General features: G+C 36.1%; 1 protein-coding gene across 5 annotated transcripts in view; it reads left to right on the top strand.

Moving 5' to 3' along the window:
* MEMO1 (mediator of cell motility 1) overlaps window positions 1-14591 on the top strand; it is an 83219-nt gene that overhangs the window by 39873 nt on the left and 28755 nt on the right. For 3 of the 5 annotated variants that reach the window (XM_081156234.1, XM_081156237.1, XM_081156238.1), the window contains 3 exons: window positions 4080-4148; window positions 11202-11314; window positions 13255-13366. In XM_081156234.1, the coding sequence (XP_081012360.1) occupies window positions 4080-4148; window positions 11202-11314; window positions 13255-13366 (294 nt within the window). The remainder of the gene's footprint in view (window positions 1-4079; window positions 4149-11201; window positions 11315-13254; window positions 13367-14591) is intronic. The other 2 variants (XM_081156235.1, XM_081156236.1) reach the window with 2 other exon arrangements.

Below are 14591 nucleotides of genomic sequence, written 5' to 3'. Positions count from 1 at the left end.
CTGACGTGTCCTTTGTGCTCAGTGTTTCTCAGTAGTAAACGAATAAAAGCTTCAGATTGTCACTCCCTTCTTCAAGAGCATGCGACAGTTTTCCAGTCATGTGTTATCAAGCCCCAGGTTCCTGTCTGACTCTGGCTTAGCATTCCCCTCTCGTTCCACTCCAGCCAGTCTCATGTTTTCTCATCTGCATCATACACTTGGACATTTGCTTATGTTCTTTCTTCAGGCTTTATGCTCTTCCTTCATGCCCCTGCCCTTCTATTCTTACTATTTCTGTCCTTCCAGTACTTCAAGAGTCCAATGCTTCTAAGAAGACTTTCTGATGTTGAAGAACTGAGTTTGGGTAGGAACAGGATTAGTGAAACTGGGAGAGGCTCATCCTAGAAAGACAGGTTGATTTAGAGATCAGAGTATGGGGGTTAGGGCCTTTAAATTCAAGAATGGGAAATAGAGCTAGAGTCTGAAAAGCAAATCTCAGATGGAAGGACCAGTTTAAGGTATAAGGATGGGAAGTGGAGGAATGGGATATGAGTGACAACTGAGAGCAAAGCAGTGTTGAAAATCTAAGATGTAATTTGGATTTGAGACCAGAGCAGATCCAGATGGATCAGATGGTTTTTAAGGCCCACATGGCCAGGCAAGATAGCATATTTTTGAATTGACAAGGGTGAGCCAGTAATGTTAAAATCAGGAACAGGTGTTAGGAATGTGAAGCGGTCAGTATTGGGCTCTTGAGCCCTGAAAGATTGGGGATATAACCAGGTGAAATACAGCCCCTGATTAAGCTAGAGTATCCAGATCAGTATAGGATGACAACAAAGCTGTGTTTGCTGAGCCATAGAACAGAGTACCTTTCCTTCTGGCGTTGTTGGGAATATTACTGTATTAGGCAACTTAATAGGCTCCCTTGGATAGAGTGATTACCATAAATCTGACTGATAAAGCCCTGGGTGAATTCCGTGTGCTTAGTGTGTGTCCCATATTATGTAGCTCCCAAGTAAGCACATCCCTGTTTTGTGTTGCTGGGATTGACTTACGTGAATCTCTTTCTAACATTCGCATCTTAGACTGGTTCAGATGAGTGTCATTTATTTACTTATGTTAAATCCTCACCCAGGGAAATGCTTTTACTGATTTTAGAGAGTGAGGAATGAAAAGAGAGACAGAGACAGAGAGACACATCAGTTGGTTCCCTCCCAGGGATTGAATCCCAAACCTGTGTGTGTGCCTTGACGGGGAATGGAACCGACCACATTTCGGTGTGTGGGATGGCACCCCAAGCACTGGGCCCTGCCAGCCAGGGCAGGTGAGGAGCATTTTACAAATAGAGCTTCACTGTGGTATGATTAGCATATAGCTACGTATATGTAACGTGCACAGTTTGATAAGTTTGAGCTATGTATACACCTATGAAACTGTCACCACTGTTATGATAATGAACATATTCACCATCCTCAGGTTTCCTTGTACCCTTTGTAATTCTTCTTCCACATCCACTGATATGTTTTCTGTCACTGTACAGGGTGGGGCAAAAGTAGGTTTACAGTTGTGGGTATGCAAAACAGCTGATTCTTATATTGTTATTTATTAAGTATTGTGTTATTTTCCATATGAACAACTGGAAACCTACTTTTGCCCCACCTTGCAGATTACTTATATTTGCTAGAGTTGTGTAAATAGAATCACATAGTATGAACTTTTTTTGTCTGCCTTCTCTTACTTAGTATATTTCTTTATTGATTTTTTTTACCATTTTAAGTACAATTATTTGTGTCAATAGTTCATTCCTTTGTATTACTGAAGAGTATTCTATTGCATGGATATACCTAAATTTATTTATCTATTCACCTTTTTTTTTTTTTTAAATCCTCACCTGAGGATATTTTTTCCGTTCTTTTTCACAGAGAGTGGAAAGGAGAGAGAAAGAAACATTAATGTGAGAGAGGCACATCGCTTGGTTGCCCCACCCTGACCAGGGCCTGGGACGAGCCTGCAAACTAGGCACGTGCCCCTGGCCAGAATCAAACCCGGGATCCTTCAGTCCACAGGCTGATGCTCTAACCACTGAGCCAAACACCTAGGTCTCCATTCATGTTTTGAGGGTTATTTAGTTTCCAGTTTTTGGCTATTGGAAATAAAACTGGGATGTACTTTAGTGTACAAATCTTGATGTGGACACGTTGCCTTTTTTTTTTTAGGTAGTGGAATGTCTTGCGTCATAGGGCAGAGTATGTTTAACTTTTTAAGAAATTGCCAACTGTTCTCCAAGGTAGTTGTACTGTTTTACATTTCCACAAGTACAGATTGAGTTTCAGTTCTACATCCTTGCCGTACTTGGTGTGGTCACTCTTTAATTTTAGCTATTGTAGTGAGTGTTGAGTGGTAGCTCATTTTAGTTTTAATTTGCCTTTCCTTAATGACTAAGTGAAGTTGAGCATTCTTTTATGTGCTTATTTGCCATCCCAATGTATTCTTTGATGAAGTATCTATTCACATGTTTTCCTATTAAAATTTTTTAAAAATTGTGATAAAATATGCATAACAAAATTTACCATCTTAACCATTTTTTACCATTTACGTGAACAGCTCAGAACAGTGGTAAGTATATTCATGATGTGCAACCAATCTTCAGAACTCTGTGTCTTGCAAAAACAGTTACCTATTTTTTTAAAGTATTGGGTTGTTTGTTTAGGTGTTTTTGATGTATTCAGATACAAATCCTTTATTAGATATATGTTTACAAATATTTTCTTCAAGACTGTGTTTTGTCTTTTCAGGTTACTGGGCATCTTGAAATTGGTCATATTGGAGGAGTGATTTACTCCATATTGTTGGCAAATTGCTACAAATTAGGGCTTTATTATTATTATTTTTTTTATTTTTTGATCTTTTAAAAAAATTTTTATTGATTGATTTTAAAAACAAATTACTTTTTAGAGATGGGGGGGAAGGGAGAAAGAAAAACATCAATTTGTTGTTCCACTTATTTATGCTTCATTGGTTGATTCTTGTATGTGCCCTGAGTGGGGACTGAACCCACAAGCTTGGCTTGTTGGGATGGCACTCTAACCAGCTGAGCTACCTGGCCAGGGCTTGATTTTCTGTCTTAAGACAGTAATAAGGGAAGGTTAATAATGCAGATTCAACTTAAAATTATGTTGTGTCTATAGCCTTTACATTATGAATGGCACAAAAAAGCGAGGAAGGAAATATTCTTTCTAGTATTTGAAAGCTATTATCTAATCAGTAAAGAAGTCATTCATGTCATTGTTGAATGAGTGTTGTCATTGTTTCACTCTTGTCAACTGCAGCCGTCTTTGGCTATGAATAAAGGAGTCAAGGTAAAATCAGTGAAAACTATGTGACAGTTGGCTATGTGGAATTTGCAATAAAGAGTATCACATATTTTTTCATTATTTGTAAGTCGTGTGGTACATATCTTTTTAATTAAGTTAGATTTATAATGAACTTATTTACATATGTATATGTATACTTCCCCCGCAGAGCCAGTTGTTAAATATTTACCAGTATACCACTGGCCACACACGAATAAGAAAGCACTCAGGGAAATGTTCCTAGATTGGGTAACTTGAGTGAGTCACGAGGGGAAAGTGCGTTGCGGAGGCAGTCACCTCACAGGTGGAAAGGGGACGGAAGAGGGCCAGGCCTCTCACCTGGCGGGGACTGCCTTGTAGCTGTAGGGTGTTGTTTTGCTCTGATTTGACTTGGTCTTGGTCTGATCATTGTTACGGGACAGTCTGTTAATGGTATTGAAGGGGAATGTTAAAAACCCATACTCCATTAGTGTTCCATTAGCATCTTCAAGTAAGCTTTGGATATCTCCAGATCGAACTTTTCTTCTGACTAAAAAAATCGCACACTTCTTTTTAAAATTTAATATAGGAACACAGAACAATTATGTTTCCTATTATCACCTAGAAGTTCATTATTAGTTACATTGCTTTTTAATCTGTTCACTTATGTTTACCAGAGTTATATTTCTTTCAGAAGTTTTTTTCAGAATATCTTGATTTTTGAATCTGATGATTATTAAGTTTAAAAAATATTTTGTTTTATAGCCATGCAGGATACACGTACTGTGGGTCTTGTGCTGCTCATGCTTACAAACAAGTGGATCCATCTATTACGTAAGTAATAAAGTTAGAGACGGTTTTGTTATGGGATAATGCTGGGAATTATATCATAATTGCTTTGTCACTGAAGTAATTTGTTTTGTATACTTACTGTTATTATATACTGTATTTCATTAGGAAGTTGACTTTTTATAAATTTGATTATATCTTTTATAGGTTATAGAAAGCTTTAATACTATCTTTCATTGTCTGAACATTTAGTTTTTACCTTCCCCTTGGTTGGTAAAATGTTTAGTTCTGGAAATGTTAGAAGGTTAATGTGATATTGTGATTTATAAGAAATACATATTTGGTAATCCAGATGACCAAAATGTATTTCTCATGTATGTTTGGTATTCATCCACAGTTCCTGACTCACACACGGGTCCCCAAACCCTTGGAATTCCCCTGAGTGTTGCGTATGATAAAGGTGTCTCCTTACAGAGAGGTGTAATGAGGTGATGTTTGGGTCCCACCTAGGATAGGGGCTGGCTGCCAGGAGAACCAGTCACGTGATTAGAGGGTGGGATCTTTTCAGTCCTGCTCCTGGCCTCTGGGGATTGAAGAAGGCCTGGAGGTTGAATCAGTTGCCAGTGCCCAATGATTTAAACAATCATGACTATGTATTGAAGCCTCTATCAAAACCCAAAAGGATAGGCTCGGAGAGCTTCGGGTTGGTGAGATCTCAGGGAGAGTGGTGCTCTGGAGAGGGCACGGATGTTCCATTTCCTTTCCCCACACCTCACCCTATGCATCCTTTTATAATACACCAGTGGTTTTGTAAGTAAAATGTTTCTTTGAGTTCTGTGAGCTGCTCTAGCAAATTAATGGAACCTAAGGAGGGGGTCATGGAACCCCTGGTTTATAGCCAGTCTGTCAGAAGTACAGGTTACAACCTAGGTTTCCGACTGGCATGTAAAGTGGGGGTTGTGGGAGCAGTCTTGTAGGACTGAACCCATAATCTGTGAAGTCTGATGCTATCTCCAGGCAAAGTGTCCAAGAATTGCTTGTTGGAGTTGTGGAGAACAGCCCCCCCCCCCATTTTGGAATTGGGTCCAGGAACACTAACAGTTAAACATTGGTTAAATTTTTATTATGTTTTTGAAAATCTGGAGATGAGCATTTTTAAGAAAAATGCAAAGCCCTCTATTGTATTTTAATCACTTTGTAATTTAAAATTATTTATTGTACTTGTTTAAGTTGTGGTTAATGAAAGAATAATTTCTTGTTGACAGGATAAGGTTATCTGAATTTAGGATTGGACAGTGTATTCCATAGGGTTTTTGAAGCATATAAGCGTTTAATATTGATGACAGCTCTGAAATTACCTTTATAAAAATCTTCCTCACAAATTGAGACTGAGTAGTATATCACTCTCTAAAATGAGAAACATGAACTTTCAAACATATCTGCTGGAAATAGCCACCTAAGTTACTAATTTTCTGACCAGCATTTTCTTTAAATGGTTAATTTACTACATGTGAACCGGTATCAGGGTCCAGTCTGTATTGCTAGTTATATACATACTATGTGAATAGATAAAATCAGCCGTCTTAATTCCGCTTAATGTTGATTGTTAGTAGTAGTACTAGTAATAGTAGTACGTCTGTACTAGTAGAGATGAAGCATAATCATTTAAAAGAAGTAACTCACAGCAGTCGTGAGTTTAAAAGAAAATCTCACCCACAGTCTACTCTTTTTCCTTTGAGCAATTTGTTGTTTTTTAAAACAAAAAAGGTGCTCTTTTTTTGTTTTTATGTAGTGTACTCATTGTACTGTACCTTTGTTGAAAATTACTTTTAGTAAGTTTTAAATAAACAAAATGATACGTTGCCAAATTGATGAGGCTTTGGTTAGCCCTGCCTCATTTTTGATGTTTTGAGGGGCATCTTTACAAATATTTCTTGATACATGTTTAATATGCAATTTTAACTAAATTATTTCATAAGAGCAAATAGATAACAGATTGGAAAGATTTTCAAAAGTTTCCTTTATTTAACCCTGGACCTTAAACCAGCTATCATCAAGGTTAGTTTATGTAACAGCTTTTCCCAAATATTTTTCTATTTGGCAAAATCCTTATTGATGATGATATGTGCTGGAAGGGTACCCTTGAATTAAATTTGTAGCCAATATCAGTAGAAGTGAAAACTTGTGTTAAATAATTTGATGGAAAATGAGACTGGAAGGAAAAAGATAAAACATAAAAAAGCAAGAGAACCACAGACTTGGAAAACGACGAAGGAGATCGGTAAAAAGAGAGGCAAACGATGGGTGATGATGTAATCCCATTATTTTTTGTAATTAGTATATAATAATTGAATTCTGAATAAATTAATTTGAAGGTCTGAGTGTTAAAAATAATAATTGACAGTCATATTTGTATTCTCTTGAAAGTGCCCCTCTGGGATTTGCACTGTCTTCAGAGTGCTTTGAGAAAACAGAGAAAAAACATCCTTTTGGGAACTCAGAGTAATAAAGAATAGTTCTAGAGAAGGTTAAGTTCTGTACTGTCAGCTTCCATTCTCACCTTTCGCTCTAAGTCATTTTCCACGTGTCAATCAGAATCATCTTTTGCACTCTCTTACCCTTTGAAGGAATCTTTTTACCTTTGTATGATTTTTGTAACATTTGCATTGAACATTTGGAAAGCATTTGCTTATTGAGTTATATAGATCTTTCAAATGTTGACATTTATCATACAATGTAAAAAAAATACCACATGTTAGTATCACACCAGTTTCATCAGAAAAATATTTAACTATCAGGAAGCTGTCAATCTCACAGCATTAGAAGTTTTGCAAAAGTCTAATTTTCACTTAAAAACTTCAATTTTATTATTGGCAACAAATACGTCAGATGTCTTCTTTGAAGTGGCAGGCTCACTTTGATCATCCTGTTAGAAAATTTCTGCCAGCTACCTAAATTGCAATAACTATAATTTGTCTACAGTCATTTTTGGATGTAAAAATTGTGTTCCATGAAAAAAAAGTCTAGTTTAGCTCACTACTCACAGTCACACTAATGCTTTTCCCTGAGACATATTCTGTATGCAGCAGAAGTGCCTTTATGCATTTATCACCACAAATTGAATGCGTTTTGTCATACAGAATATTTTTATAAAATTATACTCACATTTCAAGATTTAATGAAATTAAGTAAAACTGGCCTTTAAAAACACACCAGAAACGTGTGGAGAAGAATACATAACTCCTAGCACATTTTGATTCCATTGCCTTGATCATAGTTCTGATGTGCCAGCAGTTTACCCAGACTCACTTTTCTACCGTAAGTGCAGATGTCATCACACTGAAAAAGGCACATAACTTCTTTGTATTATCATGAAAATAGTTTTGATGTTGCGGACTCCTTGAAAGGGTCTTGAGGAATTTATGGCTCACACTTTGAGAACTGCTGTGATACAGGGTGATCAGATTTAGATTGTGGTTAAGGTCTGTGGATTAGGTTTTGGGGAAAGCATCTCTGAGGAAATGATGTTAAACCAAGCAAAGGGAACGTGTGCAGGCTTTGGAGTAGGCAAAGTTTGTATCATCAGGGAACAGCAAGACGACCAGTAACAAAGAATTGTGATCAAGGGGAAGAGTAATACAAAAAGGGGCCAGTTTACTTGAGACTTTAGAACCCATTTTAAGGGTTTTGGATTTTACCCTCTGACTAGGGAAAGCCATTGAAAGACTTTTTTTTTTTTTTTTTAAAGCAGGAGAGTGTAGGATCCAATTTATGTTTCAAAAATAGCACTCTGGCTGGCTGTTTAAGAAATTTAAAAAATGATACATTTAGTTAAGTTCTTTCCATATTTATAGTTGCAAAGCCTTTTCCTATTACTAAAACTTTAATTAAAAATAAACTCAGGATATACTTAGACAGTAACTTGATTCATATGTTTCAGAAAGTCTGGCATGGCAGAAAAAGAGAACAAAAAGGAATCTTATTTGGGGCCACACAACTTTTTATTATTTAGTTAAAATATCTGCACTTTCCATGAAACTCCTTTAAAAAATTACTGGTGTTACATTATTTAGAATAAGTAGTTGAATATTTATGAGGGCACTCAGGTAACTTATGTATTGGGTGCACAGATAACACCCATAGAAAGTAACTCCACAAATGTGAATTCTCTGAAGGTATTATATGTGAGTGACATTTATTTCTAAGAGAATGCCTACCAATTTCCCCCCATTTTTTTATGTTAAAGGTTTTTTTTACATTTGTGACAACTGTGATGACATGCTAATATTTAAAAGTTACTTCTTTAAAGATAGAGCACCTTGTGATTTATTAAATGGACAGAAAGTGACATTTCTTTTAATGCATTTATTACTCATTTCTCTCCAAAATATTTCTATGGCCTTGGTGTTTCTGGATCTAGCAATCTACCAAAAAAGAAAAAGAAAATGCATTATCTTTTATTTATTAATATTCTTTTTGTTAGCATATGGCTAACAGAAACCCATTTTGTGATTACTGTTGGTTTTAATATGCACTTTTTTCTTCAGTGATACCTAGCCTCTTTTGGTTTGTTTTTGGGTATATCACTTTTAAGGGTTTTATGCTGATGGGACCTCTTAGCCTCTTTTTTCCTATTATCTCTCTTCACCAAGTGTGGAACTTCATATTTGGGTGAGTTTCTGCCAAACTGGAGAGAATCTGTTGGGTATATAGCCGGATAATTCAGACGAGGGAGCTCTTTTCCCCCGCAGTCTTCATCGTTTCATCTAGTTTGGGTCTGACAGAAAGGCAGGCGAGGTAAATAGTATTAGAGGAGGCAGTTAGGCTTTCCAGGCCCCCCATGCGTCTTTATTTCTGGATAGTGCTCATCTTTTGGCCACTGTGAGAATCTTGTTACACTTACCTATGAAACATATCTATACCTTGAGTTTAGATTGATATTTTAAAATTCTTTTCATGTTTTAATTATCCTGGATTTCCCAGGAGTGTTCTGATTTTAAATATTACATCCCTCTCCCCTCTCTTTTCATAGAAATGTATTCCTCAAACATAAAAAATGCCTCTTTTCATCCTTGATTCTTGCCCTTAGGCAAGCCACTTAAATACTCAGTTACCACTGTCTGTGTTCCACATTAGATATTAATTACAACAGTCGTGGTGATATTGATGTGCTGTTAAAACACCTTGCTGACCAGTCACGTGTGTACGTGTGTTTCTGTGTCCGAACGTTGCTGCCCCGTCACGAGATAACTCGTGCCTGCACTTACATTAATTTAAGTGATTTTAAACACCTTGCTGACTGGTTACGATGGAAAAGTAGCCAGCCACATGGCGAGTTCTGGTTCTAAATAGCCGGTGGGCAAGGTGTTTAAGATAGGAGAACATAGTGGTATCTATTTTTGTTCATTTAGGAATCAGTAGATTTGATCTTTTTTCTGAAATGGTTATTGAGTTGATCATAATGGTGATGACAAGAAGTGAGTATTGTCAGTGGGGGAAGGGGCAGGAAAAGAGGTTCTGTTTCTGACGAGAAATGGCCTTTGGATGCAGTCTTACATGTTTGCGATGTGTGATGTCTTAAGGTTTTGGGACTCTGAACGTAGATCACCTTTTCCTTGTCCATATCTTTCTCATTCCCAGCCCTCCAACTAGCAAGTAACATACAACAGGCAATAGGTTACTTTTCTTAGCTGTAGTAGAATTTTATAAAAGTAAATATATTGCTAAAGCATGCATTCTTTGGCCTGCTAGTTTCTGATATGAAAGAACTAGCTCATGTGTCAGTCTTTGTCGATTGAGCAATGAGCAGTTCTTAATTTTCTAGATATATAGCCAATCATATATTCCCTTCTTTCTCAGAAGTTTGGCTTTTTGGGGTCTGTAAGTTTGCGTGTGAGTGTGGTGTGCAAGTGTGTAAGTTTTGTTCATATTAATCTAGGAGAACAGAGAAAATTGATAGTTTTGGAATTTAGATTGTAGAGTTGTTGGAGATAAAATGAAAGGAAGTTAATTTTGCTCCTGATGTCAAAATAAAAGGATTGTAAAGATTTAAGCTACAGTTTAGCCCAGCTCTTTTCTTTAGCCTACAGTGCAGATAACACATCATCAAGTTTCTTTGTTTTGGAGAATGACTTCTACTTTAAATGGGAACAGAGAAAGCTTATTGTACAGAATTCTCAACAAGATGCCATTTTTCTCTGCCATGGGAGACATGTGAAAATAGCTTCATCAGAAGGCTTCTTTGTAATGACATTTTGCATGGACTTTTAGAATCTGTACTATTATGTGTTTTTATTAAAGTTGTGTTAGACCTTAGAAGGCCAGTTTTGAATGCATTAGAATTTTGAGATTTTATTTACTAGCTGAAATGTTTAAAATTGAATTAATATAGTTATTGAAAACTTTCTAGCCATTGTAAATACACACATGATTTTAAGCATAACAGGTTGGTTTACTGTAGATAATTAGTAACTGATATTTCCAGGTGTTGAACATGATTCTTTTAAAGACCTTCCAACATAAAGACAGATAAAGAAGTAAACTTAAATAGCTGAGGAGCAAATCATTAGTAGGTACATCAGTTTGCTAGGGCTGCCATAACAAAATACCACAAACTGGGCAGCTGAAACAACAGAAATTTATTTTCTCACAGTTCTGGGGTCTGAAAGTTCAAGATAGCGGTGCTGGCAGGGCTGGTTTCTCCTGGGGCTCTCCTTGGCTTGCAGATGGGTGCCCTCTTGCTGCCTCTTCATGGGGTCACCTCTGTGCGTGTGCACCCCTGGTGTCTCTTCCTCTTCCTTTAAGGACACCAATCATACTGGATTCAGGCCTCACTCTAACGGCCTCATTTTAACGTAGTCAACTCCTTAAAGACCTTATCTTCAGATACTGTTACATTCTGAGGTGCTGGGGCTGAGACTTCAACATACGAATTTTAGGGGACAGCAATTTAGCACATAACAGACAGTAGGCAATGAAATCAATCAAGGAAAACAGTACTACATGTAATTTAAAAAATGTACTCTTTTTTTTTCTTTTATTTAATAAGATTTGTGTAGAAGTGCAATTGTTCTGTGTTCTTTGTTGTATATCTCCTAGCCGGAGGATTTTCATCCTTGGGCCTTCTCACCATGTGCCCCTCTCTCGATGTGCACTTTCCAGTGTGGATATATATAGGACACCTCTGTATGACCTCCGTATTGACCAAAAGAGTAAGTATATAGAAGTCATCTAGCTTTAAAACAGCTAAAGGTTTTAAAATAGGAATTATAATTAATGTAAAAAATTTAAAAATATGAATATCAAAAGTAATATCTCAATTTTAAAAATAAAGTTTGTTGTACTTAATCTACGACAATAAAAACAGAGAAAGGAAATCTTCTATATGCTTGAAAGAGAACCACAGTTTTTTTGCCAGCCACAAAAATCTGTCAGATCCACTAGTCTCCAGACTGTAGTGGTGGCATTTATGTTCAGGAAAGTACTATGTACTCACTGTACTGTGAGACAAGAAATCGGTTCCCATCACAACTGGATGAAAGATTCTAGGTGGGTTAGTCTACCTCTGTGTATATCACTTTCCTCCCTGTAAATAGATAATGGTGATAATGCCTTTATTTCCTCTCACATGATTTTTATGGGAAAAAAATGAGACTATAGATGTGAAATTCTGAAAGGTGTTACATAAATCTTATGTGTATTTTATTTTAAAAATACCTATTAATTTGATTTACTTTTTCCATACGCTTTCAGAAATCACATTTCTAATTTAGTTGGGTATTATTTTATATTTGGAAAAAGTAAAACTTTTTGACTTATTTTTGGAGGATGGGGGAGCATAATTTAAAAAATACAGAAAAGTATAGAAAATAGTGTTACAAATACTCATCAGTGTCCACAATTGACTCAAAATTTCCCCCTCATCTGAATTCAATTTACGTTTCCACTAGTAACCACATTTGTGGACTTGGTATGTATCCTTCTAGTTCATCAAATTGTATTTTAAGTAGGTTGAGTGCTTATCCCAAGAAATTTTGCAAAATATGCTTCTGTAGTGTGAAAGGAACCATTTACAAAGGAAAATGATCACTTCTTTCCCCATATTTTTTAGGCCTAAATTTCCATAATTTGGGGAAGTTAATTAAGAAACTTACTAGTATCATGGAGTATTAACAGTTTGTTAGAATGTATCTTATTAATAAAGCAGGAGTATTCGTAGTGTCACTCTCTGGGTTGGTTTTATGGGGTGTACTTTAAAGCTTTGTTGTGGCATTCAGAAAATTTTGGTATTGGATAGCCTGCCAAAGAAGGGATGGAAGATTTTCAATCAGGTATATTTTTGTAGAAAAAAGTCTTAGTACCATTTGTGGTTCTTTCTTTGATACTGGTAAGCCCATTTCTTCGAGGTAGTTACAAAAATGTTGGTTCAGTCCTATGATAAGACAAAGACACTCATATATACACTTTTGCATATTAAATTTTATCATTTTCTTGCTGTACAGTATTCAGTTTTAAGTATAATTCATCAGAAGGGTCTGAATTACTAGATCATTTTACTATTATTTATGGCATGATACTGTGGTAAATTTATGCTCTGGTCTATCCTACAAGCTTTACTTTTAATATTGAGGCAAATAACATTCTTGGTGGGAATTTTCTGTTCTTACTTTGGCCAGAAGCTGAGGTGTGAAATAATAATCCTATACATTTTATTGAAAAACAAAGCAAAATGCAAAAACTGTATTATTAATTTCATGAGTAGGTGGACCAGTGGTTTTCCCATATTTCAGTAGGAGTTGTAATCAGCCTTGCTCTTGTTAGCATGTGCTGATTAAAGTTAGGAAAGGCTTAGACCTGGAGGTGATTTGCGATATAATGAAAGGAACTGACGAAAAATTTAAAATAGTACCTATATAACTATGTAACATAAAAATGCTGAGTAAGTTATTACGTATATTATTGTTTTGTCTGATATGTTAAAACTTAGTTTTTTCTTTTTTAAAAATAAAAGTGGAGGAAAAAATGAAGGAGAATATCACATGGGGCGCCTGTCTCTTGCTGAAGCATGCAGTTCTGTGTTACTGGGTGGAGACTCATAGGATAAAGATATACATTAATATATTTGTTTTACTATATTTTGAAATCTTTTTAGTTTACGGAGAACTATGGAAGACAGGAATGTTTGAACGCATGTCTCTGCAGACAGATGAAGATGAACACAGTATTGAAATGCATTTGCCTTATACAGCTAAAGCCATGGAAAGGTATATTGATTAATCTAAGAAATCCCAGAGAAATCATAGATACTAATTTCTTTGGAATTATTTTAACTAGGGTAAGATAATCATTAGGCTAAGGAGATTAATTAAGGGGGGGGACTTAAAACAATGCAAATTAATCTCTCAGTTCTGGAAAATATTTTTTATTGGAAATGAAATAAAAATTTGAGGTTGGGTTTTCTTTTTTTTTTTTTTAAATATATCTTTATTGATTTCAGAGAGAGGAAGGGAGAGGGAGAGAGAGAGATAGAAACATCAATGATGAGAGAGTCATTGATTGGCCGCCTCCTATACACCCCCTACAGGGATGGAGCCCGCAACTCGGGCATGTGCCCTGACCGGGAATCGAACCCCGATCGCCTGGATCCTAGGTCGATGCTCAACCGCTGGGCAACGCCTGGCTGGGCGAGGTTGGATTTTCTTAATGTGGCTTGAAGTTGGTTTTGAATAGTTTGGCTGTGAAAGCTGAACATGTGAATTGAACTGGTTGTTTTATTAGGGGGAAATATAAAAAACAACCACCACCTGTGGTGTGTGTGTGTGTGTGTGTTGGTTTTCCTGTTATTTTACTCATTAGACATTTATTTATCTTAAAATAACAATTATATTGTTTTATGGTATGATGCCATGAGTAAGTAATAATAAAATTTTAGATTTGGGAACAATATTGGAGGTCATTCATTTTAGCCTTACGCAAAGTACATGAATCTCGTCCATAATATGCTTGACAGATTATTATTACTTGGTGTCTTCTAACGGTCTTCCAGTGATAGGGTACTCAGTAGACTATTAGTAGAGCGAGGACAGGGACAATATCTATTTTGTTTTCCACTTATACCTCAGACCTAGCACAATGCCAGTCCCATAGCAGCCATTAATTCATTTTGGTACAATAAAAGAATTGTTTTAAGAGCTTACTTTTAGGTCAGTATTCAAATTAGAAAGTTTTCCCTTTGTAGGTCACATTTCTCTCATTTTTCAACCTTTTCCTTTATATGGCTTAATATTCCATATATAGTTTGACTAGTTTTAAGTATGATGAGATTATTCCTTCTTGGGATCTCATCACTGTATTCTCTTAGTAGAGTATGTGGTGCATTTTTGGTTCTCAGTATATATTTGTTAGTTAATTGCATTAATGAAATTAGAGATTACATTAACATTTTTTGTGCTGTTGTGGCAAATGTACTGTGGTCAGCTAAACCCAAGG

Source organism: Miniopterus schreibersii (genome assembly GCF_964146895.1).
Source record: "Miniopterus schreibersii genome assembly, chromosome: 13".
Classification (NCBI taxonomy): domain Eukaryota; kingdom Metazoa; phylum Chordata; class Mammalia; order Chiroptera; family Miniopteridae; genus Miniopterus; species Miniopterus schreibersii.
This window is presented reverse-complemented; position numbering and strand designations above follow the sequence as displayed.